At 43.5% G+C, this 26,925-nt stretch overlaps 1 protein-coding gene across 1 annotated transcript in view; it reads left to right on the forward strand.

The window, feature by feature from the left end:
• Positions 1-13,224: 13,224 nt before the first annotated feature.
• Positions 13,225-26,925, forward strand: part of LOC124719707 — a 43,683-nt gene continuing 29,982 nt past the window's right edge. Inside the window, exons 1-3 of the mRNA XM_047244912.1 lie at positions 13,225-14,583; positions 14,682-14,848; positions 22,970-23,097. Of these exons, the coding sequence (XP_047100868.1) occupies positions 14,537-14,583; positions 14,682-14,848; positions 22,970-23,097 (342 nt within the window). The 5' untranslated portion in view covers positions 13,225-14,536. The remainder of the gene's footprint in view (positions 14,584-14,681; positions 14,849-22,969; positions 23,098-26,925) is intronic.

The raw sequence follows: 26,925 nt of genomic DNA on the forward strand, positions 1-26,925 counted from the left end.
CCTCACGCCGTGTCGATTATCGTTGGCTGCAGCTCTCTTAGTGTTTCACTTTCAGTAGCTGCTACTACTGATGTGCATATGAGTAGCCCATGGAAGCTCGTGAGTCAGAGTGCAGACCTCGAGGTGACTGAAGAACGTTTTGCAGATTGGTTACGCGAGTTCGTAACGTGCGGCAGCCTGGAGCAGCCGCCCCCCGCGTGGTCAGCTGCGCGGCGCCTGGCAGCCCGCCTCAGGGACTCCGGACTGCCTCCGCCGCCAGCAGGTGGAGCGGCGGAGGGAGGGGGGTGCGCCGGCGACCTGGCGCAGCTCCGCCGCCTCACGTTGGGCGAATCCTTGCAACTCCTCGTGGAGCTCGACTGCCGGATGGCTGACGACTGTATCGACTCCCGCTGTGTACCGAGGTATGTAGACCACTCGACGCCATTACTACTAACCGTTCAACTAATTCTTTCCTTAAATTTATTCTCAATGCTGTCACCTACTTTTCCTATTTTGCGATACTAACTATCTGTCAATAAGGGCACATTTGTGAGACCCAAAGAGGAAGCGCGCTAATACGTTCTGCCGCCGCCTCTTCTGTTGACACTTTCCACCGAGCAGTCAATGGAATGTGCCTCGTGGCATACGTCTCTCTCCGCTCGCTGTCTCCGCATATCGCTACAGCAGACGGTAAATAATCTGGTGATGACAGTCAAAGACTGAAAGCGGCAACTAACAACAAAAGCTTTTGCGATCGAGACTGCTAGCCTTACTAAAATTGAATTTATATCCCTATTTCCCAACCGTATTATCAAAAATCAATAAAAGTACAGTGTCGTTTGAGATGACAACAGCAGTAGCTCGATGTCGTTGTTAGTTGTACATCATTTCAAAAGTGAACAATAAACACTGCAAGTGGCTAAATTAATTACTTTTTCGAAAGAAGCAATTATAGAATCAACACCCTGCACCACCAGATTACAGTAATACTCCACAACATTTGCTGTACATACGTAATTAAAATCTCTAACACGGCAGCAGTCAGCAACAGTAAAATTATGGAAGCCATAGTTTCAAATGGTTCAAATGGCTCTGAGCACTATGGGACTTAACATCTATGGTCATCAGTCCCCTAGACCTTAGAACTACTTAAACCTAACTAACCTAAGGACATCACACAACACCCAGCCATCACGAGGCAGAGAAAATCCATGACCCCGCCGGGAATCGAACCCGGGAACCCGGGCGTGGGAAGCGAGAACGGTACCGCACGACCACGAGATGCGGGCGAAGCCATAGGAATCGTACAGCCAACCAGTGGCACGTCAGATGTTTATTCACACTTTTACGTTGCTTTACTGTTCATTAAGCCATGTGGCTATACCTTAGCATTTATATGGGTCATTTTAGTGTTGACTGAGCTTTATGACCTATTTTCTCTTTTCACACAATAAGTTTACACACGTTACTACTTCTTCCAAGGAAGAAAGGTTTATATCTGTTTAAACCTAGGTAAGGTTTCGAATAAACTTGTGAAGTACAACTAGCTGGTGCATGACTCCCATTCTGCCCATACATCATTAAGTTATAGTAAGACAGTCACATTCAAGCCAACTTTTGCTTCAATGATCATGAAATGGCATCACGGTATTACCGCCTCTAGCCTCGAAGACTTCGTCAACTCGGCGGGGAAGAGAGTCCCGAAAATTTCTTCAGATACGCAGCATCTGCCCGAGGCCTCCCACTGCTGCATCAGATCCCGCAGAGCTACCAGTGTGTGGGGATGTCGGCTGCCACGTCTCAGCTGCTGTTCCAGACAGTACCGTACAACGCGTGCAGCTCTGAGACCGGGATGTCTAGTGTTCGCCTCGAGGTGCTGCAGGGCGCCTGAGTGTTCGTGAAACCGGGAGTGTATGCACGCAGCCCTGGGAACACGACTGTGTGTGTCATCTTCTACAACGCAAGTGTCCAGAGAATAGGGTAACACTTCGTCACCGACAATGTTGAAATAAACGTGCTGGTTCAGGTTCACATTGACCGTAGTGACTGAATCCAAGTCGCGGCGACACAAACACCCCTATGACACCATGGAACCACCAGTGGCTTGAACTACATCCTCTATAGGCCGTCAGTCCAATCGCCACCTCCATAATTTCAGAAGAGGCGAAATCGCGCGACTCGTGTGACGCACCTCCACCCAGCCACTGTCCGTCTCTGTGTGGTTTGGCCCACTCAAGACGCGCAGCTGTGTGTGTCTGTGTGAGCGGCGGCTGCTGTCTCCATATGTCGAGCCTGTGCAGCCGCCTTCCGAACGATTGCTAGGCACTGGTTCAGATGGAGCTGCTTTGCCAGGCATTGGCAATTTGCGTCTCGTTTGAAAACTTGGAGTGGCAGTCGTCAACAGCCCTGTCGGCTAGGATCTTCTTACGGCACTGCCTCACATCACTACGAGTGGTTCACCATTCGTTGCAGGTACTTGGACAGTCCACATTGATTGACCAACAGATCGTGTAACTTTACTAGTGGTGTGGTCGTGGACATGTCGAAACGCAAAAAAATCCTTTCTGCCACTTCTCAACATCTCCACGTCGACGCAGGTGACCGCCTGATCCCACGCGAGCGACTGGCACAGCGATTGTCGCCTCACCGTCACCACTGACGTCAACGGTGGAGCGTCACGTGACCGCCTGGTTCCTGCCCTGCAGCACGGCATCCAGCCCTCCAAAGCGACCTCTGTGCTCGATTAAGTGGAGGCATAGCATTTCGTCTGATGAGATTAGTTCATGCTTTCTAGAAGGTCTGCGATTTGTACACTTTTAGCCAAAATTTACGATCGCCACCCAAGTGTTGTTATTGCTGTTAGAGGCATATGTGTACTCTTCACTGAACATACGCAAATTTCAAATCTTCGTTCCTCATTTGCATACGTATAAGGTTGTTATGTATGGAGCTGTTGCATCAGCATACTCTGAAGGAAACGTAATTGGTATGCAGTACGGACCGGAAGACTTGCTGTTATTAAGTGATTTAAGTTACCTCACAAATCGGAGGATATCTGCCTCTAGGTTACTCATGTGGAGAACTGTTCTTGATTCGGATTCTGGAATATGCAGAAAGAGTTTAAAGATTTGATTGACAATGAAACAGGATTAAATCACGAATGTCGACAGACGAGATTCATTGTTTTGTACATCAAAAAGCACTTTGTGCTAAATTTGCAGGCCTTTGGCACATGGCAAAATTGGAAGAAAGCATAGTATAATTGCTGAAGTCACACGCATCTTCTGTTTTCAGCTGCAACAGTTTTCAGTGAAACTGAACGATTCCTATGGAGACTTCGTATCGTACTGCAAAGTACGTAGGTTATGTCGAGACACATACCTGGAACGACTTAAAACTTGCTAGCGTTTAATTTTTTGACGGAAAAAGGAGTGCACGAACGAAAATGAAAACATGTGTAATCTAGTGCAGATTTCACATTTTAACTGTTCTTGACTGTACACTGCCCACAGCAATGCACTGCAAGGTAACTTTTTCCTCATTTGATGGGGATGCATTTAAAAAGAAAATCGCGTTTCTGGAACCGACACGTTCTGACAAAGACAGTGAAGTTCCCTAAGATCACTGCTGTTAAACAAAATATGAAGTTTGAAGAATACGCTGTGGCCTAGAAAGAATTACAAGGGTAGTTTTATGAAGTTTTTGAGATTTTTAAAAGTTTGTTTACATTAGCGCTTCATTGCGTATTAATACAGGTTACGTAATATCAGTGCTCTTGTACCAAGTTATCATCTTCCTTTGCGTAAATTTTTCTGTCAAAACATGTCTAGCAAATGTGATGTTTGCTGTAGAAATCTGAAGGCGGGGATGTGAAGACTGTGTAGGTTATAGTTTATTGGGGCGAATGTAGCGGCGAGGAAACTGGGTAGATAAAACGCTCTCCATGGCAACGTACGTTATGTAGAAAGGACAGAAAAGTCGCTGAAAAGGAGGCAAAAATTTGTGCCATTGAGGCTGAATTAGAAAATGAGGACTTGGAATTATGTAGGCTAAGGGAAGAAACAGGGACGGGAAAGGTAGAACCAAAAAGAGAAACTTGAAAAAACTTCGAAATTCAGTTAGTAAATCAGTTTGGCTTGCTATCTGAAGTAGTGGAGGAAGGGCCTCATCCAGATGTAGTTGAATGTATTTTGAAGCAGAATATTAGCTTCAAGAAAAAAAGACACGTAGGGATCAAATCAGAATAGGAAAAGAAGAATATTGCTTCTAGTTAACAGTCAACGCTAGGAGCGTCAGGAGGAATTAGGTGCAGCGTACCAGCTAACAAGTTTTGTGAAAACAATGCTAGGGAGACCAGGAAATTACAGTTGGGGCAGCAGGAAACAGCCTGTGGTATGAATCCAAGGTGTACTATTGCGAGAGACTTGGATGAAATAGGAACATGAACTGGCCACACAAATGTGGTGTTTGTGGAGGTCTTTCAGCGCCATGTTCGGTCCTGCGTAAACACTGCTGTAAGGCGTGTTAACACTCTGGCTTGCTATCTGAAGTAGTGGAGGAACGTGATGTTCCAGATACCCCCAAAACCTCACACACGCGAAGTTCCTGTTGATACTACTGGTAGGTGAGGATACACTACACATGGCCTGCACCTAAATAGGAAGGAGAAAGATAAGTCAGCTTCTCTATTAGCAGACACTGTAAGGGGGAGCCTCAGTCACACGAGGGTGACCCCTGTGGTTAATGGCACCAGGTAGACAGGTTTCTTATGTTAAGGTCAAAGTCCAAACAGATAACACTCAAGAAAAATAGAATAACAGAAGCTTCATGTACAGTAAATAGGGATGAAGCTAAGGGTAGTATCAACTTACTTCATCAGAATATCAGGGGAATAAAAAATAAAGTAGATGATCTGTTAACATCTACATTTATACTCCGCAAGCCACCCAACGGTGTGTGGTGGAGGGCACTTTACGTGCCACTGTCATTACCTCCCTTTTCTGTTCCAGTCGCGTATGGTTCGCGGGAAGAACGACTGTCTGAAAGCCTCCGTGCGCGCTTGAATCTCTCTAATTTTACATCCGTGATCTCCTCGGGAGGTATAAGTAGAGGGAAGCAATATATTCGATACCCCATCCAGAAACGCACCCTCTCGAAACCTGGCGAGCAAGCTACGCCGCGATGCAGAGCGCCTCTCTTGCAGAGTCTGCCACTTGAGTTTGCTAAACATCTCCGTAAAGCTATCACGGTTACCAAATAGCCATGTGACGAAACGCGCCGCTCTTCTTTGTATCTTCTCTACCTGCTCCGTCAACCCGATCTGGTACGGATCCCACACTGTTGAGCAATACTCAAGTATAGGTCGAACGAGTGTTTTGTAAGCCACCTCCCTTGTTGATGGACTACATTTTCTAAGGACTCTCCCAATGAATCTCAACCTGGTACCCGCCTTACCAACAATTAACTTTATATGATCATTCCACTTCAAATCGTTCCGCACGCATACTCCCAGATATTTTACAGAAGTAACTGCTACCAGTGTTTGTTCCGCAATCATATAATCATACAATAAAGGATCCTTCTTTCTATGTATTCGCAATACATTACATTTGTCTATGTTAAGGGTCAGTTGCCACTCCCAGCACCAAGTGCCTATCCGCTGCAGATCTTCCTGCATTTCGCTACAATTTTCTAATGCTGCAACTTCTCTGTATACTACAGCATCATCCGCGAAAAGCCGCATGGAACTTCCGACACTATCTACTAGGTCATTTATATATATTGTGAAAAGCAATGGTCCCATAGCACTCCCCTGTGGCACGCCAGAGGTTACTTTAACGTCTGTAGACGTCTCTCCATTGATAACAACATGCTGTGTTCTGTTTGCTAAAAACTCTTCAATCCAGCCACACAGCTGGTCTGATATTCCGTAGGCTCTTACTTTGTTTATCAGGCGACAGTGCGGAACTGTATCGAACGCCTTCCGGAATTCAAGGAAAACAGCATCTACCTGGGAGCCTGTATCTAATATTTTCTGGGTCTCATGAACAAATAAAGCGAGTTGGGTCTCACACGATCGCTGTTTCCGGAATCCATGTTGATTCCTACAGACTACATTCTGGGTTTCCAAAAACGACATGATACTCGAGCAAAAAACATGTTCTAAAATTCTACAACAGATCGACGTCAGAGATATAGGTCTATAGTTTTGCGCATCTGCTCGACGACCCTTCTTGAAGACTGGGACTACCTGTGCTCTTTTCCAATCATTTGGAACATTTCGTTCCTCTAGAGACTTGCGGTACACGGCTGTCAGAAGGGGGGGCAAGTTCTTTCGCGTGCTCTGTGTAGAAACGAACTGGTATCCCGTCAGGTCCAGTGGACTTTCCTCTGTTGAGTGATTCCAGTTGCTTTTCTATTCCTTGGACACTTATTTCGATGTCAGCCATTTTTTCCTTTGTGCGAGGATTTAGAGAAGGAACTGCAGTGCGGTCTTCCTCTGTGAAACAGCTTTGGAAAAAGGTGTTTAGTATTTCAGCTTTACTCGTGTCATCCTCTGTTTCAATGCCATCATCATCCCGGAGTGTCTGGATATGCTGTTTCGAGCCACTTACTGATTTAACGTAAGACCAGAACTTCCTAGGATTTTCTGTCAAGTCGGTACATAGAATTTTACTTTCGAATTCACTGAACGCTTCACGCATAGCCCTCCTTACGCTAACTTTGACATCGTTTAGGTTCTGTTTGTCTGAGAGGTTTTCACTGCGTTTAAACTTGGAGTGAAGCTCTCTTTGTAGATGACCTCACAAATAACAGTGGGATTGATATACTTTGTCTGAACACCATGTAACTGCGGTGATGGATAGTGTCAGCATAAATTAGTATAATTTAGCACCTTACACTTCCAGATATAGCATGGATAAAGGAGGGGTTGCCGTTTACAAAAAACAAGGATATAAGTACAAAACTGTAGAAGTACGCAAATTCTGCATTGATCAGCACTTTGAAGTTTGTGCATGTAAACTAGAGATAGATAATCTAGTGTTGATGTTAGCAACAGTGTACAGGTCCCCATTAGGAGATTGGGAGCTAGTCATAAAAAAGTTTGACTAACTATTACGCTGTCTGTCAGACAAAAACAGGATGTTATTAATCTGTGATGATTTCTATGTAAACTTTCTAACCAGTTCAGATCGGAAAAGTGTGAGTGTTATTAATTGCATATAACATAGAACCAGCTATCAATTTCCCTACACATATAGCTCAAGGCAGTAGCGCTCTAATAGATAATGTATTTGTACAGCAAGAGGGTGTAAAACTAACACATGCTTTTCCATTGATAAATGGATTATCAGCCCATGATGTACAATTGATTAAATTAGAAAACACAGCAAGGTGTACAGTTCAGAAACCATGAAATAAAACTGTAAGGTTGCTCAACCCCGTGTTTATTGAACACTTCAGGGAAAATTTAAGAAATCTTAATTGGGGAGATGTATATAATGAGCCAAATGCACTTGTGCCTGGCCAATGTCTTGGCCACCCCATTTCTACACTCCTCGTTTCTTTTGTAATTCCTGCAAACACTAACACCTGTACTCGTACTGGTAACTAATTTAAATACAACCTACTGGTGAATTTTGCTTAATGGCTATTAGGCCACTGTCCATGGCATATTTCTGCGCCTAAGACTTCGTCTCCTAAATGTGGAGGCACCACCAGAGGCAATAAACAATGACACAACACTAACTTGTGGAAAGACACCTATCCGAGATTTCAATTCTGATGTATTCTAGAGCTTCCAGCAGATAAGGGCAACGCTACAATGCTCATGAAATAATGAACCTACTGCAGAAAAACTTGCGTTATATTACAACCATGAAGGTAAAGTGAGATTAAAAGCAATCTCCCAAGATCAGTTCTTAGGGTAACGCATCAGCTAGTAAAAGCCTCTTTGATTTCTCTCACCAACTAGAAATGTCTTACTAAATCAGAACTGGTCCCATCAAGATTGTGTGGTATACTAAAAATTCACAAACCCGTCATTCCATTAAGACCAGTTGTTAGCGCTATGGACTGTTCGACAAGCGTGACTGCCAAATACCTGGACAGTCTGCAACACACCTCTGTAGCAAAAAAAGACGTATAAAAGGTTCAGTTCATTATACAAAAAATAGAATCCTTCATGTCCATCAGATATTTGCCCATTTAGACGTTCTATTACTGTTTACTATAGTTGCTCTTAATAAAACGATGTCACATATGGAATTTACACTCTTAGACAAAAAAAAGAACACTCCGTGAAGGAAATATCCGGAAGGTACAGAAAGTAGATGTTGTGCTGTACATGAGCAGACAAACAAGTGAATGACTTCTTCAAGAGGGAAGCTTAACAAGTTAAGTAAGTCAATAATGCGTCCTTATGTAAGCAATTTTTCATCTTGATATTTATTGACAGAGTTGTTGGATGTCTCCCTAAGGAACATCATGCCATATTTTGTCCAAATGCTGCGGTAGATCGTCAAAATCCCGACCTGGTAGGACGTCCCTGCCTATATTGCTCCAATTATTCTCAATTGGGAAGAAGTCTGGCAACCTTGCTGGCCAAGGTAGGGTTTGGCAAGTCTAAAAACAAATAGTAAAAACTCTTCCCATATGCGAGAGGGCATTATTTTGGAAAAAAAGTTAGCCAAGAATGGCTTACCTTGAAGGCAGCAAAACGGGGTGTTGAACAGCATAGACGAACTGCTGTGCTGTAAGGGTACCACAGATTAAAACCAAAGAAATCCTGCTGTGAAAAAAATGACACCCCACACCATCACTCGAGGTTGTCAGACCATATGGCGGACGACAGTAAGATTGGTATACCACGACCATCTGTGGCATCTCCAGATGCGACTTCGGCCAGGAATCTCATTGACTGGAACAGTCTTCTATGATGAGCCTCGCTTCTAATTGAGCCCCAATGTCCAGCAAAGATGTGTCTGGAAACGCCTTGGAGACTTGGGGGGGGGGGGGGGGGGGAGTTTCCAACCTGACTGTCGCCCGCCATGAAGCCCAACAACCGAGAGTGATGATCTGGGGTGCCGTTCACTTTCATAGCAGGACCACTTTAGTAGTCACCCACACAGCAGAGCGGTACGTCGACGATATTCGATGTTCCACGTCCAGTTTTGTTGTCCTTCATGGCAAGCCATACTGACATTACATATCAGCAAGGTAATGCCGGCCCACACACACAACGAGTGTTTCTATTGCTCGCCAAACATACCTTGACTAGGAAGGGCGCCAAACCTCTCCCCAACTGACAACGTTTGGGGCATACCGGGCAGGGTACTCGAACCATCTCGGGGTTTTCATGACTTAAGCTGCCAGCTGGACATGATTTCGGACGATGTCCCTCAGGAGGACATTCAACAGCTCTGCCAGTAAATGCGAAGCCGAATAACTGAGGCGGACCAAAGTGTTACTGACTTCGCTCAGTTTGTGAGGCACTGGAATAAATCATCCAGTTTTCTGAAACTGTATTCATTACAACATTACAGGAAACACACTCAGCACAGTTACAACGGAGTTCTACATGTAAAACTGGAAGGAACAGCTCATCAGCCCAGCAAGAAAAATCACTATCGTTGGCTTTGTTATATTGATGATACTCATACTTCGTTATATAGCCTCATGGGCAAAAAGAATTTCTAAACTTCCCGAATGATATTAGTTATAATATAAAATCCAGTATAGAAAAAGAGAAAGAAGTTGAAATATTTTAAAATGTACGGCTACTTAGAAAATCCACAGATGTTAGGCACAGAAGGTCTGCAAAAACCTCACTCACACATGTGGATACATTCACAAAAATTCCAGTCATTGTCACAAACTGAAAAGAGCAGTGATGAGAACATTGGTGGGCTTGGCTTAAATAATATGTCACCAGAGTAGTTGGAGGAATGCTCCGACCATTTAAACACTACTTTCAGAATAAATGATTAATCTGAGAAAGAGATAAATAGGGCAATAAGTCCATAAAGATATGGAGCGTCTCATGAAGAAGAAACAAAGATTTACTCCCATTCGTAAAAGCAGTCATGGTTCACATGATCATAGTACGAGGAATACATAGTATTGATGCAGTGTTTATACCAATTATGAAGGAGCGTCAATGTTTCGAACACTGTAAAGAATGTACGGCCAGCACTTGCCACAGGAGGAATATATAAATTGTCTTGCACACACAGTGAAGCACACATGTGTAGTACTCATTTCTTGCTTAAGGAACAGAAGAGCAGTTGTCATTTGCGAAATAGCAATAAATCGGCAGTTGCAGAACATCCACTGGGACCAGGGAAACTAAAAATTCGTCTCTGCAATACGGAACCAATATTACTGTGCTTGAATTTACAGAGAGGGCATTCAAATTCCAAAGCACGAAAGCAACTTTAACGGAAAGAAGAATGAGAGAAATTAGGCTAGTTGCTGACCTCAGTGCTGAATACTGAAACCAGCGCCAAGTGTTCCCCGGCAGAAGCTCGACAACACACGCACTCGTGACTCTGCGCTCTTAAGCAGCCGTCTGATGACATCATAGGGATCCGAACAAACAGTTCAGCTTGTACAGTTTATAGAAGTTTCAAACTGCTGCCTGAGCCTTTTTAGCCTCTGAAGATGTCTCCAGCATTTGGAGACGAAACGGTAGAGACCTTTCCATGTGTTTTTTTTTTTTTTTTTTTTGAGTCATCTGTCTTCTCATTCGTTTGGTGTGGTCCACTACAAATTCCTCTCCTATGCCAACCTCTTCACCTCAGAGCAGCACTTGCGACCTACGTCCTCAATTATTTGCTGGATGTATTCTCCAATTTCGTACCATGGAAGTCATTCCCTGATGTCTTAGCAGATGTCCTATCATCGTGTCCCTTCCACATATTCCTTTCCTCTTCCATTCTGCGCAGAACCTCCTCATTCCTTACTTTGTAAGTTGACCTAATTTTCAGCATTCGTCTGTAGTACATCATCTCAAATGCGTTGATTCTCTCCTTTTCCGGTTCTCCCACAATCCATGTTTCACTACCATTCTAGGTTCTGCTCCAAACGTACATTCTCAGAAAATTCTTCCTAAAAATTAAGGCCTATCTTTGATACTAATGGACTTCTCTTGGTCAGGAATGCCTTTTTTGCCGGTGCAAATCTGCTTTCGATGTCCTCCTTGCTCCATCTGTCATTGGTTATTTTGCTGCCTAGGTAGTAGAATTCCTTAATTTGATATACTTCGTGACAATTAATCCTGATGTTATGTTTATCTCTGTTCTCATTTCTCCTACTTCCAATTCCTTTCGTCTTTCTTCGATTTATTCTCAACCCATATTTTGTACTCATTAGACTGTCCATTCCATTCACCCCATCATGTAATTCTTCTTCACTTTCACTTTCAGGATAGCAATGTCATCAGCGAATCGCATCATTCATGCCCTTTCACCTTCAATTGTAATCCCACTCCTGAACCTTTCTTGTATTTCCATCATTGCTTCATCGATGTACATACTGAAAATACGGGCGAGACGCTACATCCCTGCCCACATCCTTCTTAATCCGAGCGCTTCATTCTTGGTCATCCACTCTTATTGTTTCCCTCTTGGCTTTTGTACATATTGTGTATTACCTGTCTCTCTCTACAGCCTACCCCTGTTTGTCTCAGAATTTCTAACACTTTGCGCCATTTTACATTGCTCAACATCTTTTCCAGGTCGGCAAATCCTATAAACGTAACTTTATTGTTCTTTAGTCTTGCTTCTATCACCGACAGCAACGTCGGAATTGCCTCTCTGTTGCATTTACCTTTCCTAAGGCCAAATTGATAGTCATCTAACTCATCCTCAATTTTCTTTTCCATTCTCCAATATATTATTCTTGTCAGCAATTTGGATGCATGAGATGTTAAGCAGACTGTTCGATAATTGTCGCACTTGTCAGTTCTTGCAGTCTAAGGAATTGTGTGCATGATATTTTTTCGAAAGCTAGATGGTATGTCGGCGGACTCACATATTTTACACACCAACATGAATAGTCGCTTTGTCACCAGTTCCCCCCAATGGTTTTAGACATCCTGATGGAAAGTTATCTACCCCTTCTGCCTTATTTGATCTTAAGTCATCCAAAGCTCTTTTAAATTCTATTACTGGATCTCGTATCTCTTCCAAATCGACTTTTCTTTCTTCTTCTATCACATCAGACAAATCTTCCCTCCTCATGGAGGCCTTCAATGTACTCATTCCATATATCCACTTCCTCCTCCTTTTTTGACGGTGAAATTCCCACTGCACTCTTAATACTACCACCCTTTGCTAACAATTTCATTCAAAGTTGCTTTGACTTTCTTATGCGTTGACTCAGTCCTTCCAACAATCATTTCTTTTTCGATTTCTTCACATTTTTCAGGCAGCTATTTCGTCTTAGCTTTCCTACACATCCTGTCTATTTCATCCCTCAGTGACTAGCCTTTCTGTATTCCTGAATTTCCCTGAACATTTTTGAACTTCCTTCTTTCATCATGGGTAATAAAAGAAATACTTCAGTTATTTATTTGAATTCCCATGGTTTCTTTGCAGTTACTTTCTTTGTATCTATATTTTTCTTTCCAACTTCTATTATTGTCGTTTTCAGAGATATCCATTCCTCTTGAAGTGGACTGCCTACTGGATTATTCCTTGTTGCTGTATCCATAGCCTTGCAGATCTTCAAGAGTATCTCGTCATTCCTTAGTACTTCTATATCTGACACATTTGCGTATCGATTCTTTCTGACTTATCTCTTAACCTTCAACGTACTGTTTATCATTACTACATTGTGATATGAGTCTATATCTGCTCCTGCGTATGCCTTACAATCCATTATATCATTTCAGAATCTCCTTCGGACCATGATGTAATCTAACTGTTGTTCCCCATATCACCCAGCCTTTTCCAATTATACATCCTCCTCTTGTGATTAAGAGTATTCGCTATTACTTGCCGAAATTTATTACAGGACTGAGTTAGTCTCTCTTCTCTCTCATTCCCTATCCCAACCCCATATTCTACAGTAACCATTTCTTCCACGTTTTCTCCTACAACTGCATTCCAGTCTCCCACGAGTAATGGAGTTTCATCTCCCTTTACGTACTGTATTACCCTTTCAGTACCTTCATATACTTTTCTGTCATCTTAAGCTTCCGACGTCGGCATGTACTATCTGAACTATCGTTGTGGGTATTGGTTTGCTGTCGATTGTGATAAGCTTAACTGTATCACTGAACTGTTCACTGTAACACACTCTCTGCTCTACCTTCCTAAAGAATCCGACTCCCGTTATACTGTTTCCTGCTACTGTTCATATTACCATAATGGCAGCCCAAAATACGACAGTCCCGCCCCGCAGCAGAACCCATGCATAGAGACCTGCACCGGTGCCTGGTCACCTACACAGCCTTGCACGACGATCCCCAGTCGACGTTCGAAACCTGTGCTCGCCGGTGAACACAAGCCCACTCCACTGATCCAGATTCCGTTTCACGTGTCCCCTTAGGCAATTTCTTCGCACTCCAAGGTCCCAGATAGTTTTTTATTGTTGTTCGTAGTGGTCGCCTAGTGACCACATTCATCGAGTGAAACTGGATACTTACTGACTGTGTCGACGAGCCTCCGAGTTGACACCAAACTGAGGGAGTACTTTTACAGATAGAGACTCCAGCAAAACACAAGCGGAAGTGAGCCCACAGAGTTCTACCTCCATGATACAGAGGCACACAGGCAGTCATATGTGCCCCTGGATAGGACCAAAATTTCCTGCAGCTACTTCCTTAATTACCTTGGTGTCTCCCTCTTCCCGTCACTGTCATTTATGCAGCACTGCGCGGACCTGTGAAAGTCGTTTGGTTCTATCCTAAATCAACTGCACTACATTCTTGCAAAAAAAACTGGGGAGGAAATGTAAACAAACAAAACAACGCTGCAATTTGTCTTGGTTATTGAGCTGTCGCATATTGTGCTAAAGCGTGGGAGAATGGCACTCACACAGTTAAGACGTAAGGAGCCATGTTGACTCTTAATGACATTGCTACAACAGCTCCCACTTAGGGGTTGCATGTTCTGTCAAATTTTGTCCCTGCTAATCTCACAATCAAGGATGCCAAGGTACTAATTCCTAAGACAGGGTGCAATAAGTATTCAGTCCAATTGAGTAAGGTAGCGCAGTATGGTCTTTCTTGTCACGAAAGACCAAGATTCAACCTCATCCAAATGGCACGAGAGAGACATGGCAACGTCTTGAAATCGTGGTATTATAGTGGAAGTGCTGCTCGTGACTATGGCGCCGAGGAGCAGACGGTGAGCCATGTTGTGGGGGAGCGCCCACTCCATGCCTTTGAAGGCGGTCTGCTGTGCTTGTCCATCATAGTTCTGGCTAATTGTTTGTATGTGAATTCTTGTATTTCATCAGAAATGATCAGTTCGCCAGAATATGTTAGCAGACTCGCATACCAGCCGTGATGTACGCAACAATTCCTGTCTGACACCTCGATTCGTCTCTAATGGGCTGGCGACCTCCATCAATGGGAAACGTAAAAGCTGGAGAAGGGCAAGTTCAGTTTAGTTTTCACTATTCTAGTCTACAAAATACAGTCAAGTTTCAGAATATGATCTGTCACATAAGCTGACTCCATTTTATTTTGAAAGGTTGAACAACATGGAATGGAACGTGACAGCGCTGCAAGCGGATGATCTGAGGCATCATATCCTGTCCCAGTCAGCGCATGCTGTTCGACGCATCACAAGAGCCACGGCCAGCAGGGTGAGATGTGAGTGGGAGCGTCATAATCAGTTTAAGTGGAGGAATAAACCTGGTGAGTATATTATTTGCAAGTTCGTTATTGTTAAATAAAGCGTAATGTGCACATTTAGGTTTTCTATAAAAACTCTCGTCGAAGTTAATCAACACATGGTGAAGGAGCTGCACCACATTTGAAAATTCTGTCCTAATTATAGTGCATAGAAATAAAAACATAAGAACTAAATAATAGTCACTCTGAAGAAAAGAAACAGTTATCTAATGACAACCGACTGCATCTAACAAGAGAAGATGACCAACCTGGTCTCACATACAAAACGCACACTTGCAAGGTGTGAGCCCCAGCTGTCTATGTCGCGCGGAGATTTGTGCCACGATTATGACTGTACGCAGTTAGACTTTCTGAACACATAGTTTTTCAACGCTCGTGTACCACTTGTTTCTGGCACGCTCCGCTGCGTTCGCCCATAGTCGGAGCTCGAACTACTGTACGGTACGGTGAGTAAGAGGTTCGCGTTTATAGTGCCGGTGAACCGACAAGCGACAGTGTGGCACCTGCAGGAGCAGTATACAGTGACGGTCAAATTGCCACGTTTAAACGTCAAAGCTCGCGACAGTTGTGACCCGTAAGCGTTGTTATATGTGGCTATTCGACTAACTCTTACACGAGGCAAAAGAAACTCTATGAGCGTTTCTTTGTGCTACTATTTGTACCTTGCGATCAGTTGCGGCAGTCATAAAGAAGACCCGTTAAATGGAGAGAAGAATAGTTGATTGACGTTAGACTATTCTTTATGAGAGGATGGTGGTGACAATGATGACGATACCCCTTCACCACTATCATTTTCGTCAAACAACTTCATTGGCACAATGCGACAGAGACGTAAAATCACGAACTGATTGTTTAGGAAGCTTGCTTTGAAGAGGTAATATTGTCAGATTTTACTTTGCCTCTGTCCGTAACAGAGATCTGTGTGTGTGTGTGTGTGTGTGTGTGTGTGTGTGTGTGTGTGTGCGTGTGTGTGTTTTATATAAAACAAGCTTGCTTTGAAGAGGTAATATTGTCAGATTTCACCTTGCCTCTGTCCGTAACAGAGATCCGTGTGTGTGTGTGTGTGTGTGTGTGTGTGTGTGTGAAACACATGGGGCAGAAGTGACCGGCTCCACACTCGTCTTCCCACGTCTTCGACGTGAAGAGGGTCTGAGGGCTCTGGACGTCACCCCGCTGCACAGTACTCTGCACTCGTGCATCAGGCAGCTGCAGTGCGGCGGAGCCAGTGGCAGGCAACCTGCACTCAAGACGTCTAAAATGACTATTATCATAAGTATGGCCATTTATTTTAAGAGAGGGCGGGTGTTTGGTATCTAGGGTTGAGATCTCGCAAGTGTACGTTTTTCTCCTTACAAAACAAGGTCGAGTTAGTTATGTTTATGTGGAAGGTTACAAGTAATAAACGTGAAGGTTGAGAACAGATTTCATTCGATGTCAGATAAGGAGACATCATGCTGACACAGGAGTAGAGCACACCGCCTCTAGCCCTGACAAGGGCCTGAGTTGGCCGACAAAGAGAGTCCACGAGTCTCTCCAGTTGTGTCGTGTTCAGCTGACGTCACTCAACAGGTCCCGTAGAGCCGCCAGACCGCAGGGACGTTGAGACCGCCGCTGTCCACACGCTGGTCGCAGACATTTGCTGTGAGGCTGAGACCGGATGGCTTAGCGGGCATGTCGGGATGCGGCAGGACGGCTGAGTGTTCGGTCTTCCAGCCAGGAGCGTGTCCACGCGGTCTGTGAACACGGCTGCTGTCTTGGGAGCGTCCCCAGGGTACTCAGCATGAAGGTAGCGCACAGGTCCGGATTAAAAAATCACTATGCGATGTGATGCGATCTAGACTGCTCGCTCACTAAACTTCAGCACAGATCTGAGACACGTGACGTTTTAAGACTCCCGTTCATTGTCGTTGCGATAAAAGTGACAATGCAGGAACGTACAGCAACTTTTACGAAATTTTTAGACCTTTAATGCCATACGCTACAGAGCGTACGGGGATCCACTACACGATGCCAACCTCAGCAGAACAGACACTAAGAGTCGCAAGAAACGACAGAGCCCGTGTCCTTAGAAATAGTGTAATGTGCGTTATAAAAAGTGGCGGAATTTGGCACATCGTGTACATTTATTTACTTCTTCATGCGTTTATTCCACCTGATAAAATTAAGGCATTCGTGCACTCTCTTATATATAACCTGACATCTCAATGAGTCAACATTACGGCATGCGAAGTACACGGGCAGCACACGATAGTGACAATTATACTACTTCTGCTAATAACAACAACAACAACAGTGGAGACACATAAGAACACACGTTTTTGTTGATGGGACATGCACAACTGTTGATACACATCCCAGTGATCAAATCAACTGCTGATGTACAATTTTGCAACTGTAGCACGTTATGCTTTATATCAGAATACACATACTACAAAAATTGTAGCTCTGCATCCTTAAGTTGACTTAAATGTAAAACAGTGTAACTGTTTCAAACTGTGGATGCATTACTTTTACATGTTTGTTCGCCTTTCTTTTAACAAATTACATGATAAAAATATCAAAACTTCACGTACTGCAATTACATAACATTATGGCTTCAGTACAAACAGTCATGATTGCACACGACGTTTGGCCTTGGAGCGGAGTGGAAGAGAGGGGAGTCGCTTTCTCTCTCCTTCTGTCGCTCTTTGTTTTAACTCGCAACCGTCGGTAGCTACAGAAAACTCTCGCTTCCCCACGGGAGGTATGCTTCGAAAAGGATCGAGGCACAGGAAACTTCCATCTGAGGTTACGTCCTGGCGAGACTCTTCTTAATACTCGCACATCTGTATTTATGGGAAGAATTGTCCGATTATCTATGTCTAGAAGTCGAAATGTATCGTTTTGTAAATCCTGCTCTTCGATTGTGTGGCACACCTAGGCCCAGACATAAGCTCAGATGTCAGTTGAATTGCGATCAAGGGTGGATTGAAGTTTAAGAGAATGGTCTGGAAGAACAAAACGCGGAAAGGAGTGGGACACTAAAGTGCAAAGCAATCACGAACTTCATTTGAATTTCTCTTGGTCTGTAGATATTACGTTGATGAATACCACACAGGCAGTTCATTTGAACAGAAATGGACACCTATGAAAAGGGCATCGTAGGAATTGGACAAACAAAGATAGATATAAGGAGCTAACGGAAAAGAAACCTTGGGAAACAGAAAAAAACACAGCAATTGATCAGCAAATCATTGGCGAAAGTGTCAACCAAGAATTATTGAAGTTGGCGTCTAGAATATACGAGAATGGCGCTATAGCATTAGATACAACCCTGAAGATATAAGCAGATAGTTGCGAGGCCTACCGCACAATGAGCATAACACCTCATGTATGGAATTTGTCGACAGGAATAATATATACAGAGGAATGGAAAAGATAATAGAGGATATGATAGATGACGATCATTTTGACTGTCAGAAGGCTAATAGCACAAGAGGGCGGCAAGTCTGACATTGTAACTGATGCGGGAAGCAAAACTTGGAAGATAAAATGGACACATTCATAGGCCCTGAAAGGAAAAGCATCCGGAAATGTAAAATTCTGCAAAATGTTCGGAATATTGAGAAAAATAAGAGTAAGTTGCAAAAAAAGACGGGTAATACGTACAAGAACCAAGAGGAAACAATAAGGTTGCATGACCAAGAACAAAATACTGTCCCATCTTCCTACCAAAGCGTTTGGTATGTTCCATTCTTCACCGATACTCCTGAGAACCTAATCATTTTTTCTTTTATCAGTCCATCTAATTTTCGAAATTCTTCTCTAGCACCACATCTCAAACGCTTCGATTCTCTTCCGTCCCGGTTTTCCCACTGTCCATGTTTCACTTTCACAGAATACTGTGCTCAAAACTTAAGGGGTAGATTTTGGGAAAGTCACCCAGAACTGTGGGTCAGGGGAAACTTACTGTACGAGATGAGGAGGGAAGACTAATTGTTGAGGACTGCATCGGACGAGATTTGAAAACCTAAGAGCTTAAGACAAGGTGATATGCACGACAGAGATTACTGCTAAATCACTGATCACAAGTTATTAAGAGTGAGAAGGTAAGCACATTGTACATAACAGAGGTGGGATGGGGCGGTGAAAAATAGATGGGAATGACAATGAAAGATGCAGCAAACTGAAACGGAGTGAAGCAAAGAGTAGTTACAGTGATAAAAAGCTGGGTGGCGAGAACCAAGCACACGTTGTAGAGTTAGTTTTCACCTACGGAGTCCTGAGATACTGGTGCCTGGGGGAGGAATCCAGGTGGTGAAACAGGCGCTGGTGTCACGAATGTCACGTCGTAGACCGTGCTCTGCAACAGGATATTGTGAGTTACCAGTATATACCCTCAGCCTATGCCCATTCATCCTAATTGATAATGTGATGGTAGTCATGCCTATGTAGAAGGCTAAACAGTGTTTACGTAGTAGCTGGAATATGACTTGTATCTTTTCGCAGCTGGCTCTCCCTTTGATAGAATATGTTTTGCCAGTTACAGGGCTATTATAGGAGGACACACTCTTGTTAACTCGAGATCAATGTTTTAGCAGTAACCTCTGTCTTGTATATTAACCTATCTTCCACCTTTTAGCTCCCTGGATGCGGTCCCCAACATTCCTTCTCATCTTGTACGGTAAGTCTCCTCTGACCCGCGGTTCTGGGTGACTTTCCGAAAATCTACCCTTTTTCCCCCTTTTCCTAGACCTGTCCAGTCCTTTTCCTTAACCCTTCTTCCTTCCGTTTCAACCCTTTTACCTGCAGAAAGAGCCACTGGTTCCGAAAGCTTGCCAATCACAACAGTTTCTATGTGTGTTCTGCCGCTGCTTCGTGAGTCGATTCTTTTATCTATCCTATTAAATAATTTTATCAATGATTCTTTGATTTCGTTGTTACAAAACTGACAGTTGATGTTAGTTGACTTCGTTTGGCCGTGAACATCCTCTTTGAATGTTCTTCTCTACTCTTCATGTTCTCTTTCATTTTTCCATTATGAGTTAGTTTGTCCTCGGTTAAAATGGCTCTGAGCACTATGGGACTCAACTTCTGAGGTCATTAGTCCCCTAGAACTTAGAACTAGTTAAACCTAACTAACCTAAGGACATCACACACATCCATGCCCGAGGCAGGATTCGAACCTGCGACCGTAGCTGTCTCGCAGTTCCAGACTGCACCGCCTAGAACCGCACGGCCACTTGAACCGGCTACTATGTCCTCAAGGTAGCAGAATTCTTTCAGTTCGTCTTGATCCTCGTCTACAGTTCTACAAGTTGAACACTGATCTGATTTCTGCTAGACATCATTAATTTAATCTTTGTTTGGTTTAGTCTTAATTCATAGAGTCTACCCATTAGATTGTTCATTCTACTCAACATCTCCTACTGTTACCTCTGACTTCCATTGAGAACAGCAATGACCTCAGCTATTCCTGTCACTGATAACCTTTCAACATGAATTTTAATTTCATTTCTGAACCCCATTTTTAATTCCGTCATTGCTTCTTCGATGTACAGATTGAATCGTAGGGGCGATTAGATGTATGTCTTTTACCTTTCTTAACCTAGTCTGTTTGTTATTGGTCTTCCTACTTTATCCTCTTGTTTGATGTACAAATTGCACGTAACCCTTCTTTCCCTAGAGGTTACACCCATTTTCCTTAGAGTTTCGGAAATCCTGCAACATTTTAAATTATCGTACGATTTTTATCTAACTACAAATCCTACGGACATGCCAAGATTTTCCTTAAGTCTCGCTTTAATCATCAATCGCCAACTGAGAAGTCCTTCGCTGATGCCTTTATCTTTCCTAAAACGAAATTGATCGTCATCTAGCACTTCCTCAATCTACTTTTTCCTCTTATACACATATTCTTGTCAGCAACTTGAGTGTGAGAGCGCTTTAGGTAATTGTGCGGATGTCCTCGCACTTGTCTGTCCTTGAACATACAGAACTATGTGAATGATATTTTCGAGAGATACTGATTGTTTATCTGGAGAACCAGTTTGAATAATAATTTGGCTTCCAAATTTTCGAAATTCCTAAGAACTCTTCCATATGCCTTCCACATCATATGATCGCGAGTCTTCCTGACCCCTGTTTGTTTCTGTGGGCTGGAGAGGTAGGCATCTCGACGACCGCTGCTTCCCGTGACGTCTCACGAGGCCACCTGAGGACAGAGCAGCGTCGACCTGACCGCCACAGGCAGAAGCGACTCCCGCCGCTGAACACCACAGAGCGCCCTACACTATGCTGCTTGTGGTGTGGTGTCAGTGGTAGCCACAGATCTCAACCCAGGCTACATCGGTCTGTCTGTGATGGCTGGTGAACTTCTCCCAACCCGTGGCTATACATTCTGCAGTCGTTGCCCTACAGCCAGATGCCAGTGTAATGTGTCGGTACGATGCTCTCAAGTCCCTCATGCCGATGATTCGTTATTAAGATGCACGTTCTTTGGACTTTCTCTTTTGCGATTTGCGCTGAGTAATTCCAATAGCATTAGGAACAGAACAAACATCGTGTCCACACATCATTCTCCATCTGTAGCAATGTCTTTTTTGTACTGAAAATAGGCTCGCATAAGAACGAAATGCCAAAAATCTGGCACAGGCATAAAAATAGTGGAGGTGTCAAAATTTACAAATCTTCTGACGTGTGTATATCTCACTGTTGTCTCTGTATGTTGAGTCTCCTAACTCCGAGAGTACATCAACTTTACATGAGCGTAAGGATCATAGCAATGGCATCAGGTAAATTTATTGTTACTGATGTTAACATCACTAACATGAATCCCCTCTAACCACTGTTCATGTTGTTCATATGACAACTGAGGCGGTTGGTGGGGAACATATTCACAAGTCGTTTCTTCTTTGCCCTTAGCAGTGATTGTACATCCCACAATAAAGGTTTTATACCAGAGTATCTTAATATCGTGTTTACATTTGTTAACAAAATTTGGCATTCTGTTTACGATACAAGCATTTCGCGTAAAGAAAAAACATAAGACATTTCTTTATTGTGATAGTGCGTAATAGTACATATGGTATCCATCGTCAAAGGCTTACAGTAGCTTGGCTGCTCATAAAAATATGGCAGTAATAATCATATATATATAATTTTACATGTGTATTCTTTGTACCACAGTAACATCACAAAGGTATAAATCGCATTCACAACAACATTCGTACATGAATTGATCCGGTGGACAAATAAAAAGAAAAAGGAGTACAAAAAAAGAGATAAAAACATGTGATGGGATACATGTCACATATTACAGAACATTATGTGTATCATCATGTAATTGTAAAATGTACTGTTAATATGTAAGGTACTGTAGCAGTACAAATGTAGTCATACATTTCCATGCTCCTTAGAAAGTTTAGGCCGTGAATGGCTTTTTCAGCTACACTTGCAAAACACCTTATTCAATTTTTTACTGAATTACTAAAATATATTACTTATGTTAAAATAAATACATCCTAAATATAAAAACGTTTATGAGTGGACATAATTCTTCCTCATTTCCATACATATCATACAACTCACGGGAAACATAGTAAAGACTACTCATATTATAAAACCAGCATAGACACGATTCTGTGCAAATCGTTACGTCCTATGCTTGTCAGTAAGTCAAAGTCAAATAGCCAAACTATGCATTCTCATTTATGTTACTTTCTATTATTAGCACGTAAAACTCACTGGAATTTATCTCAAGATCTCTTATTTCTTAAATCTGTCTTATTGTTGGGCAACCCGTATGGGTGATTTTTGAAATAGTTGTATATTTCCACTTCTTCAGGTATTTTGATACTTCTACCCTTAGGTTAATTTTTATTACTGGATCTACGTTAGGTGATGGTACTCTCTCTTTGCTTGATGTGCTCTTTAAATTTGTCGCTGGAATATGAGCTTTGTAACGTCCGGTCAAGGTGTCCGTGCTATAACTCATACGATTACTGACATTGTATATTGATCTAGTTTCAAAAGGTAAATGCTACCTGCATACGCTTTGTGGGGGCAGAAAGTGAAAGCTGTGCTTCCTACAGAAGTCTGATCCACTGGCTTGTTCACCAGTCCGTCGTCTCCCGTCTTGTGCAGGACTGCAGGTCCAGGCGGCTGTTTTCCGGGAGCGACTCTCCAGCTACTGGCGGGACTTGGCGCAGCTGCTCTCACTCGGTGCCACGCACGCCTCGCAGCTGTTGGTTCCCCTCGCATTCGAACGAATGGTAAGTGGAGTTTTTTCCTCCTCTTATAAACTGTATTATACGTACAGGGTGTGAGAAAATGACACACACCACCTGGTCAGTTCTTGGGGAGTGTTTCCCAGTATACCTTTTTCATCCTGTAGCTATCTTTGGCTCTCCAGTTCTAATACTAACCATCTGGAAGAATTCTGAACCAACCTCTACTTCTGTGAGCCTTTTGGGGCTATGATACAGGGAGGCTAAGTTCGGAATGGTTAGAGATCGAAGAAAATCGTCTGTATCTTTCTTTTCTCGTATTTGCTAGCTACTTCTTTAACAGATTCAGATAACTTTGCATGCTGCTTTACAAGGTGAAGGATGTTAGCTTCATATTCAGTGGGGAGTGGTCTAGAGTCTCAGTGTGGCAATTCAAGTCTCCATCAGCATCTTCTCTTCCTAAGAATCTCTACTCCATATTGAAGGCCTATAAACTTACTTCTCTCAACATGGAGGTTCGTCAACTTCAAATCTCCTTATTAACCTGTATACGTACCACATAATTCATACATTTCGAGACAACTGCTCAAACTCTTCCCACCTTAACATTCACGTGACCATTTCCCACGACTCCATGACAAGACGATAGCGCAGCTGACACTTGTGGCGCGACGCCATTGGCGGCCCCCTGTGCTCACCACTGCCAGCCACCACTGTCCGTGTGACACGGCAATGCCCCAGCCGCCGCAGCCACAGAGGACGCGCGTCAATAACGAAAACCTGCAGTTGAGGTCCACCAGTTGGAGCGTGTTGCGTCTGAGAGTGGCTTTGTTAAAGGCACTGTGCTACTACAGTCACAAGCGTCAAGGCCAATGAAAATCTGTGCCAGACTAACGGGAAACCGGATGCTGCTTTCTGAGAGCATTCATCTCAGTCGTTAGCATTTCTGCACGTGTCTCGTGGCCTAACTCGAACCATTATCGAGTCTGAATTCTCTGTCTATGATTTATGAACACCACCACCAGTGATTTTCCCACTACCGAGAGTAAAAGCTATGTGCTCTTAACACATACACTGGACTCGCATTCAGGAGGACGACGGTTCAATCCCGTGTCCGGCCATTCTGATTTAGGGCACGGCCGACTTCCTTCCCCATCCTTTCCTAATCCGATGAGACCGATGACCTCGCTGTCTGGTCTCCTTCCCCAAACAACCCAACCTTAACACATAGAATGGCCACTGTGCATTATGACTATTTGGATTCTGACAGTAGTATACATGGAAAGCAAAAAGACGCAGTATGATCTGTGTCTTTGTGTAACTTTTTGTGGCGTATGTAGCAACGTGCCAGTCCCTAAAGTATCGTGTGAGCCTCATTTTGGATCCTTTGAGAAGAGAATTACGCGATACCTGTTTTAGTGAACTGAAAAGGTTCTGGGTAGATTAAATGATTTTCCTATAAATATTACGGATGTTTGCTGGATGGTAATTTCAACGATTGACAGTAGCGGGTTCCGTATTTAAGAATGGTTTCTGCTGACATCGTATTATGTCCTATCATTGCATCTTGTTTTCGTTACCATCACCCAAGCATTTCACTGCAGCAAAGGCAATTTACCTGATACGCATCCAATATTTTGTAGAGTTAGTACCTCACAGCTTGCGAGAATGTTTAAAGGACGACTTCTTTATTACATTTGCGGTGCAGCTACGCTTCGTTGATCATACACTGCACCTGCTTAGGAAAAGTGTAATTGCTAAAAGTTATTCCGTGAAACCAATGTTGTACAGATAGTTTCGATTTAAAGACACACTTTGCTCTCTGAATGAAACTTGAGTCTTCAGACAGCTGCAGCAGTCTCGAGGTATTCGTATTCGAGATAATTCCTCTCGTGGTTCTTCACTACAGCCCTGCAGAGTAGTACGGCAAAGCGTGCTGTGGCCCAGGTAACGACGCAGCTGACGATTTTGACCCTGTGCCCCTGGTAGCTGGGCTCTCACATAATACTGTGTACAAATATGTATGTATGTATGGTCAGAATAGTTCAAATGTCTCTGAGCACTATGGGACTTATCAGGTCATCAGTCCCCTAGAACTTAGAACTACTTAAACCTAACTGACGTAAGGACATCACACACATCCATGTCAGAGGCAGGATTCGAACCTGCGACCGTAGCAGTCGCGCGGTTCCAGGCTGAAGCGTTTAGAACCGCTCGGCCACACCGGCCGGCATAGATTAGGTCTAGATGGCAGAAAGCGCAGTGGCGCCATGGCAAGGACGACGGATTCAACGTATTGGAAGGTGCCGATTCAAAAGTGTGCACCACCTTCCAATTCACTGCTCCTGGACAACGAGGGAAATTCTGAATTTTATTTTTCGTTTTCTATGCTGCTTATCAACGTATCGGTAAGAGTCGACTGCAGCCACGTGTCACCACTACAGTGCTTTTGGGTCGGGCCGTACGCCGGGCCCCCTACTGTGTGGACTCGGCCCGTGTCGCTCGCTGGCCCACCTCGCCCTGTATTGTTGTGACGCCCACAGCCGGGCTGGCGGAAGCGCGAAGCGGCTCAGACCACAAACGGGATGTTGGCTGCACGCTGACCGCTAACCGCACGCTGTCACAGCGAGGACGTGATGCACGTCCCACACACACACACACACACACACACACACACACACACGTAAACGCGTGCAGTATTCCTGGCGCACATCCGCAAAGCTCCACTTACGCAAATACGACTTGGAGGCGATAAATCGCGATCCCGCCTAGAACCGGTCGGCCATGTATGTATGTATGTAAATTTAAAAAATATTGTATTCGAAAAGGATTTCTTTTTTCTCTGGCTCCTGCCATCAATATAAAACTGATAAAGGAGGTATTTCATTCAAAAAATATGAAAAAGAAGAACAACTGTATTGTGAAAACAACTGAAAGCTTTTTAATTTCCATTTTTTCTCGTATTTGTTATATACGTAACAGTTTTGTTATTTCGTATTTGATTCATTACAATATACACATTCTTTTGTGAATAAGGTAATTTTTTCATTTCCAACGTCTATTAAACACTTATTAGTAACTCAGAGAGAGAGAGAGAAGTTTTCAGTGTGTACATACTTAGAACAGCAAAAGCAATGGCAGCTCAAAAACAATACACACACACACACACACACATACACACACACACACACACACACACACACACACACACACACACACGAACCATAAACATATAAAATACTTTCTTTACACGGATGCATATTGTACATGTTCCACACGAAATATATACTCTGTCTCTCTCTCTCTCTCTCTCTCTCTCTCTCTCTCTCACACACACACACACACACACACACACACACACACGTGGACGCACGCAGTGTGCAATGAAACATTCATAATCTCAAACATGCAGTCAGAACTGTGACAAACAGTTCATCAAACTATTCCACACACACCCAGTCAAGTGGAACACTCTTTTACCTTTTTACTAACAAATAAACCCACCCAGAGGCATCAGTAAATAGTCTGAGTGCAGCAGATTTCCACACCTATGCCCCCCAGTGAACCACTTGTGATCGTGGTAGGACACCCCTGCTTCCAGCTGGAATTGCAGTATATACCTCAGTATATACCCTCAGTCGAAAGGTCTCCTGATAAGCATTTGTGGTGCAGCGCCAATGCCCTAGAGGAGGCACCTGTTGAAGTCCCTGAACGTGAAAGTCTTTCAGGCTGTGCAAATCACCATGTTTGTCATGCAGACTTGTGGGATAGTCCAGCTCTACCTCTAGGACATATCCCTCAACAGCATCAGCAGCCACATATTTGATCTCTTTCCTCAGTATGGTGATTTCCCCTTTGGACATCCATCAGAAC

This window comes from Schistocerca piceifrons, chromosome 11 (genome assembly GCF_021461385.2).
Source record: "Schistocerca piceifrons isolate TAMUIC-IGC-003096 chromosome 11, iqSchPice1.1, whole genome shotgun sequence".
NCBI lineage: Eukaryota > Metazoa > Arthropoda > Insecta > Orthoptera > Acrididae > Schistocerca > Schistocerca piceifrons.